This window comes from Nyctibius grandis, chromosome 2, assembly GCF_013368605.1.
Source record: "Nyctibius grandis isolate bNycGra1 chromosome 2, bNycGra1.pri, whole genome shotgun sequence".
In the NCBI taxonomy this organism is placed as follows: Eukaryota; Metazoa; Chordata; class Aves; order Nyctibiiformes; family Nyctibiidae; genus Nyctibius; species Nyctibius grandis.
Window position 1 is genome coordinate 37,839,296 of NC_090659.1, and position 18,601 is coordinate 37,857,896.

At 42.7% G+C, this 18,601-nt stretch overlaps 1 protein-coding gene across 6 annotated transcripts in view; it reads right to left on the reverse strand.

Annotated features, from left to right (window-relative positions):
* Positions 1-4,393: 4,393 nt before the first annotated feature.
* The window catches only part of BEND2 (BEN domain containing 2), a 40,967-nt gene continuing 26,759 nt past the window's right edge, over positions 4,394-18,601 (reverse strand). For all 6 annotated transcript variants that reach the window (XM_068395574.1, XM_068395573.1, XM_068395570.1 and 3 more), the window contains 4 exons: positions 17,931-18,052; positions 17,083-17,296; positions 15,707-15,910; positions 4,394-8,333 (listed from right to left, as the gene is read on the reverse strand). In XM_068395574.1, coding sequence (XP_068251675.1) covers positions 8,098-8,333; positions 15,707-15,910; positions 17,083-17,296; positions 17,931-18,052 — 776 coding nt within the window. In that variant the 3' untranslated portion in view covers positions 4,394-8,097. The remainder of the gene's footprint in view (positions 8,334-15,706; positions 15,911-17,082; positions 17,297-17,930; positions 18,053-18,601) is intronic.

An 18,601-nucleotide genomic window follows, 5' to 3' on the forward strand; every position in this document is an offset into this window, starting at 1 on the left:
TCTGGAGGGTCTGACCTACGAGGAACGGCTGAGGGAGCTGGGGTTGTTTAGCCTGGAGAAGAGGAGGCTCCGAGGTGACCTTATTGCAGTCTACAACTACCTGAAGGGAGGTTGTAGTGAAGTGGGAGTTGGCCTCTTCTCCCGGGCAACTAGCGATAGGACAAGAGGACACAGCCTCAAGCTTCGCCAGGGGAGGTTCAGGTTGGACATGAGGAAGAATTTCTTTACAGAAAGGGTTATTAGACATTGGAATGGGCTGCCCAGGGAGGTGGTGGAGTCACCATCTCTGGATGTGTTTAAGAAAAGACTGGACATGGCACTTAGTGCTATGGTCTAGTTGACAGGGTGGTGTAAGGGCAACGGTTGGACTCGATGATCCCTGAGGTCTCTTCCAACCTGGTTGATTCTGTGATTCTGTGAAACAATCCATGTTTGCAGCAACCTAAGCTTTAACTCCTTTGGCTTGAACTAACTAGAAACACGGTCTGCCTTGTGGAAGACCCTCAGCCTGCAAACAGCTGTGCTTTACTTGGGGAGCAGAAGATTTGCTTGGGAACACTGCACTGAGAATAGTTTTTGCTTGCTTCTAAGATAAAGGAGACCAGTTCACAGGGCCTTTTGAGGCATGAAAGAAGTAAACGTGTTGAAGGTCAGTTCTGAACACAGAGCTGACAACAAGGAATGGTTGTTGATGTTTTGAGCCCAGAACACTGTGGCTCTTCCCAGAATGGGTGATGAGTGCTTAGTGTGTGAATGTTGATGTTATCTTGAACTGCATAGTCCGGTTCCTGCATTGTAGCAGTTAAATAGGGTAGTAGAATAGCAATAAAAAAGCCTTAGGCCTTTTGGCTTCAGGCCCTTGCATCCTTGATCTCAGAGTCCGCACCTTCTTTTCCCCCCACCGCACTGCCTTCCGCATACTGAAAGGCACTAGTCAGCAAATATTGGACATGTTATTCTGTACTAGTCTACACAATACCTAAACTAAGCAATTTAGGGCATTCAATAGAAAAGACATGCACGGCATCCTATTAGCAGTATAGTTTTTCATCTTTGATTAGCAACCTCTGCTCCCAAACAGAAAATCTGGCAGAATTTCACATTTGGTTAAGTCTCTTCCTTTTCTCAAGTCTTTTTGGCACTTACTGAGTACACTTTCACTGCCACATCATTCTGAAGTCTTCCTGAAGCTGTAACGCCAGTTTGACAGGTGAAACTGACACAAAGTACTTTGGAATACACCCACCTTCCACATCTGAAAATCCCCTCAGTTTGGGCTGGTTTGTTACTCTCTGTCATGTAACTGCAACCTTTCCTATATCAAACTAGGAACCCAATGATATTTTTAAACGTCTTCTGGCCTACAATATTGTTATACTGCCTTCTGAAACCTGACACTACAAGCAGAAATATGTCCTGCTGGACAACCTGTGATCCCTTCCCAAGCCTCACACACTTGCCTGCCCCCTGATGGCTCTGGAGTTCTCTTCCTTGATGTGGTTTACAAAGCAGACGCCACCCTTGGAAAGTTCATGCTAGCAGATTAAATGCCAAAAAATCTGCTAAAGCTGTGAGAAAAGAGGATGCTGATCCTGGTGTTCCATCACCCCTGCATTTTATTACTCATACAAAACTGTATGTGAACAGTTGCTCCATGTGTTAAAGATTTACAGACGATGTTACAAGTAACTAAAACAAAAACAGCATCTCCCTGAACCAACAAATCCAAACTCAAATTCGATCATTTTTAAATGGAAAGACTTAGCTTAAAAGGAAAAAGCTCAGCTAAAAGAGAAACTTCCAACTGTTCAGTGAGAGCACCAAAATCAAATTCTCAGAACTGCATCATTCTGTCAGAACAGTTAATATTTCTTTCAGTAAGGGAGGTTTTCTGTTTCTGAGAAAAACTTTTGGCCCTCGGTAGGTGGTGCTATAGCCCTTCAGTCCACCCAGGAGGAAAAGGCAGCCCTCTGTTTCCAGCGCAGAAGCGAATTTCATGGAGTAGTATAATCAATGCAACCTCACCACTTAAGGGAGGGGATAAAGAAAACAACCAATCCCCCTACACTGAACTTGTAAGTGAAATACTTACATAAGCTCATAGATCATATAGCATTTTAAGTCAGCAGTTCTCATCACACTTCATGCACAGATATCGTTGTACCATATACTGAAAAAAAGGTATCAGTGACTGTACAAGAGAACTACAAAATTATCACATTGCCATATGTATAAAAAAAATCAGAAATAAAGAACTGCGTAAATATTTAGTCCATTCTACATGATATTCTAAAATCCTATGAGCACTTCCATCAAATGATCAAAACAAACACCTGAAGAAAACAGAAAATAATGGTGTTGATATTGTTCTAAGGGATGAGTTCTGGCCATTAAAGCTGAATGTGTCTGCAAGATGGGTTATTTACACACATGCTGTGAAACCTGCAAAATTTTCAATCAGAGGCCTCAGGGGCACCAACAGGCCTTAACTGCCCTGAGCAGCCTGCCCCCATCCCCCTTGGCATCCCCTGCACATGGGCCCAGGACATCCCTGCAAGCACTGCCCTGACCTTGTCCCTGCAGGGCTATGCCACAGGTTGGCTGTGTCCAGCCCTGCCCCTGCAGCCTCCCTTACCGGGCAGGGGGACCAGGGCATCCTGGTCACAGTCATGTCCCCAGTCCTGCCTGGGCTTGTCTCCTGCATGAACATCAAAGCCAAGTTGCAGCAGTGTCTCTGCTGCTGCCGACTGGACTCTGGACCTGACTTGTTACCCTGTCTCCTCTGGGACTGTTGGTGGTCCCTGCCAGTCACCACCCTAGCCCTGATCAGAGCAGCCTGTCAGAAAGGACATCGTGCTGCCTGTGCCCTTGGCCCTGGCTAGTTCTCCCTCACTGGGGGAGCACTGCTCCAGCTGCTCCCTGACATTAAGTGCCATGAACAACTACATTCATTTGTTAGACAAGAGCACGCAGTGATCCATCTCATAAATGCATAAAAATCATCCACACTACAACAGACAGGTAAGGAAGAATGGAAGTATTCATGGAGACTTATCTCCCAGCTCCTACAGAAAACTCTTGAAGGGACTGCCAGGCTCAGGGAGACCAATGAATGTTTGTTCTGTTCATTTCACTCGCTTGCATATCAACCTATTTTCTCAGAAATCTGTTGGAAAAGTTTCTGGCAGCATATCTAATTTGAAGCAACGCTGCCCAATAGCAGAGGAAGATGTAATACAGAGAGCTTACCACTCACCCAAAAGCCACTTCAAGGATCTAAACTTTAAAAAAAAGCAACAAGAAAAGCCCCCAAACGAACCCCCACCCTCTTTATCTTGTAGAAGGAAGGGAAAGGCACTCCCTTGCAATTTTTTTCCAACTACTATGGAAGTGCTATGCTGCAAACAGAATCACTAAGGTGTTGTTCTTGCAGGAAGATTATTGATAGGAACAAGGATCTGACCACTAATACAGCAAGACCCAGTACTGCAGACTTGCACAAAACCTCTGCTGAAATCCACAACAGTTGCAAGTGAGAACTGGAGACTGGGATGGAATTTTGCCAGTGTTTATTTCTGTATCACTGCCAATGTCTAGGGTCAATCCTAAAATGAAAATTAATACTGAAGTATTTTAATTCTTTTGCAATATATGTATAAAAATATATTTTCTTTTTGCATATTGCACTTATACATGTACTTATTCATATGTTGTATGAGAAGACTGTATGCACCATCATTCACAAGTCTACAGTAGATGCATCAAGAAAGCATAACATTTTACATGTTACCAGGAAAAACGCACCAGATCCTGGACATGAACAGTACTAGATTAGAGGGCTGTCAAGTCTGATGCCAGAAGTACCAGATGAACTACGAAATATCATCCAGAGACTTCAATCATGCATGAATAAAGTGGCCCTGCTCTACTGTACAGAGGAAGGACTAGTATTGCATTAGGGACAGGTATTAGGACTACAAAGATGGAGGACAGGTGGTGAATTCTCAGTGTTTCAAATGAACAGATTACTGTCCAGCCCTGTTTTATTCCTTGAGTAAGGACTAATACAGAAACTGATTCCACTACGTGAGGCCTAGTCTACTAAAAATGCACCAGCTTAAAGGAGTTTCTTAAAAATTTTACTCAACTCCTACACTTTTGTGGAAATCTTATTTCATATAGCTCACACAAAGCTGTAACTGACAAGTAAGGTCCAGAAGATTTTGCTTTGGTTGACTGAATCAGTTAAGGCAGTCTAAATTTGGAAATCATCCCAACTCAATCAGAAGATCTCCTCAAAGCCCTGGTTCTTGAAAGGAGATCAGAAGAATCTTGTCACATGAAACTGTACCTGAACTGCAAGAAATATTTAAGACACACATATGTAGTCAAGGAGCTATATGCTAGTTTTATTTGTAAAATACTTTTCATAACGGCAAAATACTGTATTCATTTTATAAAAGTTAGCAAACACTGATACATTTCTAACAGAATCAAGAAAACTGTTTCTACTTTTATTGCATTATTCAATTCTGTTTTCACTATGGAAGTTATAGGTATGAACCACAATAACAGATTTCAGTGCCAGACAGGTCATTCAATAAATATATCATTCTACCATTAAATTCTGTGAAGGACAGTGAAAAAGTTTCATAAAACTACTGAAAAAATATAAGCATTTTTGGCTTCTTCTGAGGTTTGGAACTAGTAATATCTACACACAACGAAGTTATTGGCATTTACAAGGACTACTGTATAGAACAGTAACAGAATTTGTTAGTAGTAAACCAGTAGAAGCAAATTTCCAGTACATTTCTAGTGAAAAAATTCAGAAATTCAGCCTATTTCTTAAATCCTACAGAAGACTTCTGCAAGGAGGTGGAAGGGGAAACTGAAATTACTGATTTCATGTCTGATATGGCCATTGCATATCCTAATGTACAAGAAAAAAAGCTAATCCTATATTGTATATAATAAATGCTGCCTGTTCATTATGAATAGAAGTTAAAGTGAGAACAAGTAACTTCACTATTTTATCCTACTGCTAACAAAAAATCCAAACCATGAAACCTTTACCTTAGAGAAGACAGTTAGTTAAATCTTGTTCTGCTATGTACACAGGCATAATTTCAGAAGCCACAGTTGCAGCAACTTTCAGAGGTGAAACTAGTTTCCTGTGTCAGCCTTCTGAGAAGCTTCTTTCTACGCTCAAGACATAACGCAAGTGGTAAGGCAAGTTCACACACCAGTTAGTCAATATGGAGAAAATGAGAGGACTGTGTGACTGATGCTGGAAAATAAGTAACAGAAATATACCGAATTCTTCCTCTTTTGAAAACAAACAAAACCAACCCCAAAAAACCCTATCAAAAAAACCCAAACAACAAAGAAACCACCCAAAAGCCATTAACTTCTGTACAGTTACTGCTGGTGAATTTCAACTTACAAATGAAACTGAGGGGAATGTGAAATTGAATATATAGTCATTCATTTTATTTATTTCTATGAGTTCAACATCCAAGTAATTTTCAAAATTAGTTTTTTTTTTTAATATATAATTAAGTGCACTAATAAATGCCAGTGTTGTGCAGACAGAAAGGAAAGGCAAGGGCATGAATATTTATTATTGACAATAACTTCTTCCTCCAAGTGATAGAGGAGCCAATGAGGAGAGGTGCTTTGCTGGACCTCATACTCACCTACAACGAGGGACTTGTTGGGAATGTGAAAGTCAAAAGCAGACTTAGCTGCAGTGACCATGAGATGGTGGAGTTCAGGATCCTGAGGGGAGGGAGAAGGACAAAAAGCAGGTTCACAATCCTGGACTCTGGAGAGCAGACTTTGGCCTCCTCAAAGATCTGCCAGGAAGAGTCCTATGGGATTACAGCCCTGGAGAGAAGATGGGCCCAAGAAAGTTGGCTAAAATTCAAAGATCGCCTCCTCCAAGCTCCAGAGAGATCCATCTCAACGAACAAGAAGTAATGCAAAAATGCCAGGAGGCCTGTGTGGATGAACAAGGAGCTTCTGGACAAACTCAAATACAAAAAGGAAGCATACGGAGGGTGGAAGAAAGGACAAATAACCTGGGAGGAATACAGTGATGTTGTCTGAGCATCCAGGGATGAACTTAGGAAAGCTAAAGTCCAACGGCAATTGAACGTGACCAGGGATGTCCAAGACTACAAGAAGGGCTTCTGTAAGTACACATGTGACAAAAGGAAGGCTAGGGAAAATGTGGGCCCACTGCTGAATGAGATGGGGGACCTGGTGACACAGGACATGGAAAAGGCTGAGGCACTTCTCAACTGCTTTGCCTCAGCCTCTACTAGCAAGACTGGCCTTCTGGAATCCCAGGTCCCAGAGACCAGGGGAAAAGGCTGGAGCAAGGAAGACAGACACTGGGTGGAAGAGGATCTGGTCAGGGAATACATAAGCAAACTGGACATACCTAAGTCCAAGGTGCACCAATGAATGCTGAGGGAGCTGGCTGATGTCACTGTGAGGTCACTCTTGATAACCTTTGCTCGATCATGGCGAATGGGAGAAGTGTCCAAAGACTGGATGAAAGCAGATGTCACCCCTATGTTGAAGAACAGCAAGGAGGAGGACCCAGGGAACTACAAGCCAGACAGCCACACCTCCATCCCTGGGAAGGTGATGGAGCAGCTAATCCTGGAAATCATTTCCAGGCAGACGAAGGACAAGAAAATAATCAGCATGGCTTCACCAAATGGAGATCACATTTGTCCAACTTGATAAACTTCTATGATGAAGTGACTGGCCTGGCAGATGAGTAGAGCAGTGGATATTGTCTGCCTGGACTTGACAAAAGGCCTGCAACACTGTCTTCCATAAAATCTTCACAGACAAGCTGTTGATGTATGGGCTGGATGAGCAGTGAGGTGGATTGGAAATTGGCTGAATGACCAGGCTCTTTTCAGTGGTGCCCACTGACAAGACCAGAGGCAATGGGCACAAATTGAAACACAGGAGGTTCCCTCTGAACATCCGGAAAGTTTTTTACTGTGACAGTGATTGAGCCCTTGCACAGGTTGCTCAGGGAGGTTGCGCAGTCTTCATCCTTGGAGATATTCAAAAACTGTCTGGACATGGTCGTGGACAACTGGCTCTACGTGGCCCTGCTTGAGCAAGGGGAGTGGATCAGATGACCTCCAAAGGTCCCTTCCAACCTCAACCATTCTGTGATTCTGAGAATAATCACTGCACAACTTTCAAGATTTTAAGTTAACAAAGGCAGGATGACAAGTCTCCAGAACAGCAGCCTACCCACACAGCAAAGCAAACATGCCTAGCCTTGTAGACCTGAGTATTAGAAGCTATGATTATGAGCTTAAGAAGGCATGCCACTGATGCTGGCCATCTCTTGACTGCATACCAACAGTACAGCATGTGTCCTCACTCTTAACTGAAGGACCAATGACTTGAAGTTGATGGAAATTATTATTTCTCAAATCTGAATCAGGATCCAAGTCCTCCAGGTGAAAGTTGCAGCAAATTTGCATCTTGTGGACATCCACACCAGCTGATGAGACATATGCCACTGAACAGCAGACTAAGCCCCTGAAAATTAAAGAAAATAACTTCTTCATCAAGAAAAACCAGAACCAACCATTGGACTGTTTGTTCTAGAAGCTTTTCTTGTGCTTTTGTAGAGCTACATCAGAGCAAAGGAAACATTACCAACTGTACTTACATTGTCTGCCTCTTTCCTTATCCTACAACAAAGACTGCTATAGGAGGCAAAAAAAGTGAGAGATATAACAAGTTAGCTAGATGCAATACAATACAATTTTTTTTTCCTTCCTGCATTAGATATTTTTTCTTAAAATATCCAATTGTCAAAGCAAATTTAATTCCTCATGCATAATGAGACAATTTAGCTGGCTATGAGCATTCCTCCAAGGAGGACAATTCTTTCCTCTCCTGCTTAGTCTTCTGCTAACTTTGAGCTCATGAAACAATACTATTTAGTGCTGCTGACAACTCAGTATCATAGGACAACTCAATGCAATAGGCTTCTATGTGGGATTTATAAAAACCTGCTAAATTAAGATTTGAGACAGATATTAGAGAGCTTCAGTCCATGAGATTGATAGTGTCACTTTCAAATGGCTTTACTGAGGTGGGACTCTGTGGAGGACTCTTTGCACTCAGTTGTGGCCTTGCCAAGACTCTCCGGCGGATTCCACCTGTAGCCTTTTTATAGTCATGTCTGAGACTGCGGATTGTGCTGTTTATGGCAGCCACGCATGCCTTCCAATCATATCCAGTTTCCTTTAGATCAAAGGATGGATAATTCTCTTGAAGAAAGTCTAAAAATAAACAAGTATATAATAGTGAGTTATCGATTATTCATGCAAGCTATATACTCTTTTTGGATGCAATTAAGCCAAAACAAGTGCATGCTACCAAAACAGGACAGCTAAGCATATTACAAGACTTGAAGAGCAAAGCTAGAGGGCTCTTTCTGTTTAATTTGAAAATGAGTAACAAAAGATCTAAGCATAAAAACAAAACATACAAAGAAAGCATGCAACCACATATGTGGGCTTGATCCCTTGAAGTGCTAAATAACTTCAGCTTCTAACGTGGTCAACCAGAGCAAAGAAATCTCAGGCTCCATTTCAGAATGACCAGTATTCGGCAGGACCAAGCCCTCCTTCAGACGATCTCTGACAACTATATCCACTAAAATGAAACATAGCAATTCAACATAACACAGCTGCGGAGGAACAACAGTGACAGAAAAACTGCAAGAGCTTGTTCTTTACCATGCTGCAACAAGATCAGTAAAGAAATACTTGGGTACGGTAGCAATGGGATAAATAAAGTAAGAGTATGGCACCTTTCTCCCACTCAACAAGTAAAATGAGTAGTTTTAAAAACAGATTTAATTTTTTTTTCTTTAATTACTGAGGAGTGATTGTCCTTCTGAGCTTAGATGAATTACATGTTTTCTCGAAGCAAGCCCCTAAAAGATTTAAATAAGCACCAAAAAGGAATTCTCAGCTCTAATTTCAAATAAAAGGCAATACTATTTCTACTTCTGATTAAATATAGATTTACCAAAGTAGAATGAAAGGCATAGCTAGTTGGTATTATGTCAGTTTTGTTCTTCCACTACTCTCACATGTACTAGCAATTAAAAATCTAATACAGTATCATTGTTTACAGTTGATATTTTAACTTGTAGTTCCAAACCTGACAACATATTTTGCCAGAAAAGCATGGGTCTGAAGAAAGAAAATAACAGAGAGAAAAACTTGTGCTCTTGCAGTTTATTCTGCTCCAGGGGGGCGGTGGTGGTAGGGAAGCCAGAGTGCCTTAGGTTCTTTCATTTCCAAGATGCTTCTGTAATAAACTATGCTGACAAAGGATACACAAGCTTTTGGCTGAAGCAGCAGCCAGGCTCTCTTCCCCTCCATCCCTGACAGCAAATTCAATAAAATATTTGGCCTCAGAGCTACCGCACAGAACAGGAATTCCTACTACCAGGCCTATAGAGCCTTTGTACATGGCCCACAAAACAGCTTTTAAATTATGCCTTTTCCTTCACAGAAATCAACCAATTGTTGGGACTACAGTAAGGCTATACAGGGTTACATTCAGGGAGCTGATGCTGCCACCCAATCAGCCTATGTTGAAGAGAACAGGGCTAGGGACTGCCCTCTCACCCCAGAGCCAAGTGACATGGCCTGGCTGCAATCGTAACACAGAGGACTTTGTCTCTCCTCTCCTTGGGAGACACTTAATACATCTTTTGAATGCTTCTTAAACTCAAAATGTCATGAAACAAAATACGGGCACTATGGGAGTATGTGGAGATGCTTAAAGTGGCAAAGCTTCCCATACTAGTGGTGAAGGAATATAGAATCACAGAATAGTTTGGGTTGGAAAGGACCTTTAAAGGTCATCTAGTCCAACCCCTCTGCAGTGAGTAGGGACATCTTAAACTAGATCAGGTTGCTCAGAGTTCCGTCCAACCTGACCTGGAACGTTTTCAGGGATGGGGCATCTACCACCTCTCTGGGCAACCTGTTCCAGTGTTTCACCACCCTCATTGTAAAAAATTCCTTCCTTATATAGAGTCTAAATCTACCCTCTTTCAGTTTAAAACCACTGCCCCTTATCCTATTGCAACAGGCCTTGCTAAAAAGTTTGTCCCCATCTTTCTTATGTACAGTTTGGGAAAGCCCACTCTTCTGTATAGTCTTGCCATATCAGGAATGGTTTCTGGCATGCTCTGTCCCTCAAGCCATGCCCAGATATCACGTCAGAAAGTGCAAGTCCCAGTCCCATTTTATTTAGCACTACTGCTGCAACCTCAGAGGCAATCTTGCCACACCTGTGGAGCTGTCAGACTGCACTGTTCAGATCTTGACAACCCATTCAATCTCCCTATACTCCAGACATGGAGGAGAAGCAGTTCCAAGATTCGTGAAGAGATGCACATTGCAAAAAAGCATGATGAAATCATAGGATATCTCAAGTCAGAAGGCACCCATAAGGATCACCAAGTCCAACTCCCTGCTCCTCACAGGACTACCTAAAACTACATCGTATAACTAAGAGTGTCATCCACATGAAAGTAACTAGTCAAATATGCAACATTACTAACCCAGTGAGCACTATACCACAGTGATATCATAAGGAGGCAGAAGGAAGTAAAACCCTACATCAAGCCAGTGGTGCTGGGAAATGCTGAAGGCACTCCACTACTACACTGCCTGCAGCCTGGGATCCAGGCCAATAGATAACATCCCACAAGCAAAACTTAAGAATTTCTGGCAAAGTATTTTCTCTTCAGATTTCTCATAGAAAAGCCAACTTTTACAATGAAAATATGATAAGAAAACAGAAAATTAAAGAAAAGGTGCAAAGATTTCTATATGGCAAGACCAAACCTTTTCAGATATGTTGAAGTCTCTCTAAGATACTGTAACAGCCATGGAGCAAATGGCCACCAAAAAACTGATGATCTTTCCCCCGACACTACTGTTTGTGCTGGCCTTGCTTAAATCTTACCAGATAATGCCAACTTTTCTTCTGTGTGATAAACCATACACCTTTTCTACCAACAACCTGCTTCACATTCCTCCTCACTTGCTACATAACTGTTACGCTAATTCTACTGTCACAGTTCCGCTTGCTTTATCCAGCCTTCCAGGAGGGATCGAATGAGAACAGAGGACTCCCTCTCAGGCAGGAGCATGGATCAGTGTTCAAGAAATCTTAATGCTGAAGCAAGAACAATGCAGAAGGAGAAACATCTTCTACAACTCCAACCAAACATACTCTCCCTCTGCTTCTGGAATAGCATTTGCAAATAGAATAAACAACACAAATTTCCTGAAGGCATCCTGGATTCATGTAAGCTGAGGAAACTGCAAAACTGTCCATATCCATACAGTAGAATAGGCTGTTATACGTTACTCAGGAAGACATACTTCAGTAAAGATTCATTATTCAAATAGCTCAAACTGGTCTAGTTCAAAACGCTGCTTGTTCACTTGGCAGCAGTCCTTATCCTACCTGTAGCTTCTGAACAACTAAATCATTTGCTGAGAACTTTTCTCAATGGAGCCTCTCAGGTGAATAGGGACAGCTGACCTCTGAGCACTCAGAAGGGCAAGGCACTTGAATCTGTTCCTTTCCGATCACAGTCACTCAGGCCATGAGGGACCTCAGGAGGTCTCTACTCCAACTTTCTGCCCAAAGCAGGGACAAGTCTGAGGTCAGACCAGGTTGCTCAGGGCTTTATCCACTGAGGTGTGGAAAAAGAATGTAGATGGCCCAACCTCATGGGGCAACCTGCTCCACTGCTTGACTGCCCTCATGGGGAAAATGAGGCTGTTCCTACCCAGTCTGAACCTCTCGTTTCCATTCATGCCTGTGGTGTCTCATCCTCCCAACATTCAATGCTGCAAACAGCTTTAGTCTAGAAGGAATTCACTGAGAAGACACATAGTGGCAGGCTGCTACTAGGTCCCCTTCTGTTTTCCTGACTAAATAAGCCCAGTTTCCTCACCGGGCAAGTGCTCTAGTTCCCTGTCCCTTTTTGTGTCCCTCCAGCTTTATTGATATCTCTTTTCTTGTATTAGGGGACCCAAAACTGGATGCAGTAATCCAAATGCGAACTCATGAGTGCTAAACAGAGGGAGATAAACTTTTCCTTTGATCTGCTGGCTGTGCACCTGTTAATACAGTCCCAATTTGCTGTCAACTGCAAACCTGATGAGCGTTCTCCATTATCTCCAAGTCGTAGATAAAGATGTTAAACAGGCCAGGTACTAGGACAGACCCCTGCAAGTATCCCATGTGTCAGTCGTCCAACTAGAGCATGACCCACTACTCTCTGAGCACATACATGTATCTATCTAGTCCTTTAACTGGTTGTCCACCCATCGAAACTATAACATCCCAAAGTGAATACCAGAATATTGTCAGAGACAGTGTTGAAAGCCTTGCTGAAAAATAATCAAGCTGTGACAGCCACTGCTCTCCCCTCGATCACAAATCCGGTCATTTTATCACACAAGGCAATCAGGTGGATCAAACGTGATTTACCCTAGGTAAAAACATGCCGACTGTTCCCAAACACCACCACTACCACCCAGAGGCCTGGGAGACCTTCATGGTGAAGCCTGAGGTAGAGGAGGCACTGAGCACCTCAGCCTAATCTGACTCTGCTGTCGTTAAGTTACCTGCCTCATTCGACAACATGCCTACATTCTCCTTGCTCAATCTTTTACAATTAATGTTGTGGTAGAAGCTATTCTTGCTGCCCTCGACACTCCTTGCAAATCTCAACTCTAGCCGAGCTTTGGCTTTCCTGACACCATTCCAACACTCCCAGGCAATGTTGCTAAATTCTGCTTCATAAGCTGTCCTTGCTTCCAGTCTCTATATACTGCTTTTTTGCGGTGGACCTCAGTTATGAATTCCCTGCTTAGCCAAACTTGTCTCCCCATAACTCTACCAGTTCTCCTAAGTGTCCGGATGGACTCTCTTGTGCTTGCAGAATGCTGTCCTTAAAGACCTGCCAACTTTCCTGAACTTCTCTCCTCTTCAGAGCTGTCTCTCACAAGCTCCCACCTATGAGTTTCTCAAATAAACCAAAGTCTGCTCTCCTAAGCTACAGGGTCTGTACTCTCAGACCTTTTTACCTCTACTCAGGATCTTGAGGTCCATTATTTCATACTCTCTAAAGGCAATACTGCCACCGATTATCACACACCAACCTTTTTTGTGAAGAGCACCATAACCTGCTGTGCATTACCTCTGGTTGGCCTACCTAGCCTCTGTATCAAGAAATTATAGAATCACAGAGTCATTTAGGTTGGAAAAGGTCTTTAAGATCATCAAGTCCAACCCTTAACCTAGACCTGCCAAGTCCACCACTAAACCATACCCCTGAGCACCACACCTACACGTCTTTTGAATACGTCCAGGGATGGTGACTCAACCACTTCCCTGGGCAGCCTGTTCCAATGCCTGACAATCCTTTCGGTGAAGAACTTTTTCCTCATATCGAATCTAAACCTCCCCTGGCACAACTTCAGGCCGTTTCCTCTCGTCCTATCACTTGTTACTTGGGAGAAGAGACCAACACCCACCTCACTACAACCTCTTTTCAGGTAGCTGTAGAGAGCGATAAGGTCTCCCCTCAGCCTCCTTTTCTCCAGACTAAACAACCCCCGTTCCCTCAGCCGCTCCTCATCAGACTTGTTCTCCAGAACCTTCACCAGCTTCATTGACCTTCTTTGGACTCTCTCCAGCATCTCAATGTCTTTCTTGTAGTGAGGGGCCCAAAACTGAACACAGTATTCGAGGTGCAGCCTCACCAGTGCCGAGTACAGGGGGACGATCACTTCCCTAGTCCTGCTGGCCACACTATTTCTGATACAAGCCAGGATGCTGTTGGCCTTCTTGGCCACCTGGGCACACTGCTGGCTCATATTCAGCCAGCCATCGACCAATACCCCCAGGTCCTTTTCCGCTGGACAGCTTTCCAGCCACTCTTCCCCAAGCCTGTAGCAGTGCATGGGGTTGCTGTGACTCAGGTGCAGGACCCAATACTTGGTCTGGTTGAATCTCATACAATTGGCCTCAGCCCATCGATCCAGCCTGTCGAAATCCCTCTGCAGAGCCTTCCTACCCTCAAGCAGACCGACACTCCCACCCAACTTGGTGTAGTCTGCAAACTAACTGAGGGTGCACTCAATCCCCTCATCCAGATCATTGATAAAGATATTGAACAGAACTGGCCCCAGTACTGAGCCCTGGGGAACACCACTTATGACTGGCCGCCAACTGGATTTAACTCCATTCACCACAACCCTTTGGGCCCAGCCAGCCAGCCAGTTTTTTACCCAGCGAAGCATATGTCCGCCCAAGCCATGAGCAGCCAGTTTCTCCAAGAGAATGCTGTGGGAAAGTGTCAAAGGCCTTACTAAGTCTAGGCAGACAACATCCACAGTCTTTCCTTCATCCACTGACCAGGTCACATTGTCATAGAAGGAGATCAGGTTAGTTAAGCTGGACCTGCCTTTCATAAACCCATGCTGACTGGGCCTGATTGCCTGGTTGTCCTGTATGTGCTGCGTGATGGCACTCAAGATGATTTGCTCCATAACCTTCCCCTGCACCAAAGTCAGGCTGATAAGCTGACAGACTGACAGGCCTGTAGTTCCCCACATCCTCCTTCCAGCCCTTCTTGTAGATGGGGGTCACATTTGCTAACCTCCAGTCACAGAATCATAGAATAGAACCATAGAATAGTTTGGGCTGGAAGGGACACTTAAAGGTGATCTAGTCCAACCCCCCTGCAGTGAGCAGGGACATCTTCAATACCAGTCAACTGGGACCTCCCCGGTTAGCCAGGACAGCTGATAAATGATGGAAAGTGGCTTGGTGAACACTTCCACCAGCTCCCTCAGTACCCCTAGGTGGATCCCATCTGGCCCCATAGACCTGTGTGTGTCTAAGTGGTGTAGCAGGTCGCTAACCATTTCCCCTTGGATTACGGGGGCTTCATTCTGCTCCCCTTCCAGTTCAGGGGGCTGGGTACCCAGAGAACAACTGGTCTTACTATTAAAAACTGAAGCAAAGGCGGCATTAAGTACCTCAGTACCTCAACCTGTTCCTCATCCTTTGTCACTATGCTTTCCCCCACATCCAATAAAGGATGGAGATTCCCCTTAGTCTTCCTCTTGTTGATAATGTATTTACGGAAACATATTTTACTCTCTTTTACGGCAGTAGCCAGATTAAATTCTAGTCGGGATTTGGCCCTTCTTATTTTCTCCCTGCATAACCTCACGACATCCTTGTAGTCCTGAGTTGCCTGCCCCTTCTTCTTCTTGCCTGCCTCTTCTATCCCTGACACTCTCCAGAATCCTCTGGGACTGCTTCCATCTCCCACTGTGTTGCCCTTTCAAGCAGATGCCACAGAGACTGAGTTTCCTCATATGAAGAAGGTTTGTGATCTGGAGACTTCCTTGAGTTGTTTAAATATAAACTTCATCTACTTTCTCTCAACTTGTTCCACTGCTCGCACTAACACCTGACAGAACAGTTTCACAGACTTATTTCTGAAGCTCTATGGTTTGTTCATAGGATACAAAGTTAATCACTCTTGTTAACTTCCCCACATTGTCATTTGAACAGAGATTTTCTTACTTACCTCTGAGAGCATTAATTCTATTGCTGTCCAGTGGGCTTATGCCACGTTCAAGATTACCATAGACATTGCTTTTCACCAGCACATCTTCAGGGAACATATGACGAATTAGGTAGCGAGCTGACAATTCTGGCCGAGACTTCCCCTTAGCTACATAAATGACTGAGAAAGGCAACTGAACGTTGTGCCTTGGACTTCCAAGAAGTTCTAGAAAGGATGTCAGAGAGAGAGAAATTTTACTTATCCAATACTGACTACGCTTCAGAGTAGCTGTATTACACTAAAACTAGGATGCAAAAAGTTCTGCCTGAAACTACTGTACTTGCTTGGAAAGACCACAGCAAAACCATAATGCTACAGCCAATACTAAAATGCAACAGATTGTAGACAGATGTCCAAGTAGCCAAAAAAACCTGCCTGTTTTACAACAATGTAACAGCACTTCTGGTACGCTTTCAGCAATGCTAGCAATGTAACCTGCATTATTAATGATTGCTTTCTAAATTGTTTTCATCTCAAGTGAAAAGATGATGCTATTCCAATTACATAAGTAAATAAAAGTTCAGCTATTTCAATGGTGCTTAGATCTTGTAAGTGGAAACTGAAAACAGAATGAATATTTTTTAACTACTTCAATCCGACTCCACTGCAAATGTTAACAAAAAAAAAAAGGCAAAATGTACAGTAAATCAGGAAGTGTGTGGGATCAGAATAGTACTAACAAATCGTGGATGCAGAAGCAAATCTAGTAGAGCTCCAAAGTTATTCTAATCAAATAAATTATTTCCAAGGGCAACTAATCTCGTCTCATTTTCGTTGAAGCTCTCTGGGAGCATCAAATGCTGTACGTGGAATTTTTTCCAATGCATTTGTATACCGTTCATTTTTATTAAAAAAAATCCAACTTGTAAAGACTGCTTTAAGATTTTGATTGTCCTAAATTGACAGTTTTAGAGAAAGGTGTGCTTTTCTTCTGAAATACCATTCAATAGATATTCTGAGCTAGCTTACTCCATTAAGGTAGAATATCTACCCAATTAAAAAAAAAAAACAGGCAATTGTGAAATAATTCTTGAAAAATAATTATTCAGAGAAACTGAACAGAATATCTTTCGGCTGAACCTTGCAGTCTTACAGTGGATAGGCATTATGGCATATTGGTAGATGCAAACACATGTTCTGTTAGCCAGATAATGTTCTTGTTTGCTCCCATGAAGACTTACTATATATACACCCCGTGACTGCCTTAAGAAGAAGAGCCACACAGTTCCGCAAATGCCTTTACTACACAACTTCCACCTATAATAGCATCTTCTGCCTCTCACTGACCATTTAATATGTAACACACAAATCCAGAAGATGAAAATTTCTTAGTTTACCCATAGGTTCCAAAGACTGCGGTTTCTTGACTGACGATGTGTGGAAAGCTTCTGGAAACTTATCCAATCCCGAATTCTGCAATGTGTCCGCTGTAGAGCTGGTCATTTTCTGAGGGCTTTGAGAATTGCCTTCACTATCTTCATTATAATTTAAATCTACACAGTGAGACGTATCTGGAGTGTCAGCCACTTTTTCTTTCCCTTCAGCTGTCTCCTAAAACATTAAATGAGGTTAGCACATGTACTGGGAGAAGCCTACCAGTTTTCTAAGGAGCATTCCAGTTCATTTCCCATTCTGTATAAATTAGATTCCAGATATTTACCATATAGTTACCTGTGAATTTCAATCATGAAAACTACAGGTGAAACAGATACTAAATATGCACAGATTTGCACAAAGCTTTTTAGAAGCAGAGGTAAATGGAGTTACAGGTGTTTGGGGCGTGATGTTTCAGTCAATATAAAGTTGAAATGCATGGCTGGATATATCTGAAGGAAAGCCTGTGAAAACCATCCTAGCAGCTACACGTTTAAGGTCGCAATCAAATCTGACACTACTTCTGGGCAACATTTACAGTGCTTTCATTTTATTATCATATGCTTATACATCTCTTCACTGAATGCTGGACACAGGAGCATGAAGAGGCAGAGCAAGAGAAAGGGATATGCTTCCAATATTCCCCATACAGAACTAGTGCTGCAGTCAGTAGGTCTATGCTGAGCAATGCAAAGACAGAACCCAAGGAATTTCCAATTAGAGCACTCGGATGACAAGGAGTTCAAATACTTAACTTGAGAAAGAAGCACAAACTTAGTACTTAATAAATTATCACCTTGAGACAACTTACTGGGTTTATTTTTGTTTCAGAGCGTAAACAGCGGATCATAGCATTGACATTAGTGATACAGGTTTTCCAGTCTTTTCCATGCTCGCTCAAATCATAGCTTGGAAAGTTAGTTGCAAGGAATTCTGCATATAAAATGTAGAAAATTTTTTTAAGCTTCATGACAAAAAAAGCAGTATTTAAAAGTATTCTAATTTAGAAACAAAGAGAGAAAGCTAATAAATGCTTCATGTTTACTGTTCTCCATTTAGAAGCTTTAGATCTCCAGCTTTAATTAAAGAGAGAGAGTAAACTCATGTCTTGAAGCTAAGCAGCACTATATGATGTGCAGTGATACTTTTTTAGAATCATAGAATCATTTTGGTTGGAAAGGATGTTTAAGATCATCAAGTCCAACTGTTAGCCTAGCACTGCCAAGTCCACCACTAAACTATGTCCCTAAGTGCCACATCTACACGTTTTTTACATACCTCCAGGGATGGTGACTCAACCACTTCCCTGGGCAGCCTGTTATGAGGCTTTTATTATTAAGCATGAATAATGCTTTTATTATTAAGCATGTCACAGAATCACAGAATGTTAGGGATTGGAAGGGACCTCGAAAGATCATCTAGTCCAATCCCCCTGCCGGAGCAGGATTGCCTAGACCATATCACACAGGAACGCGTCCAGGC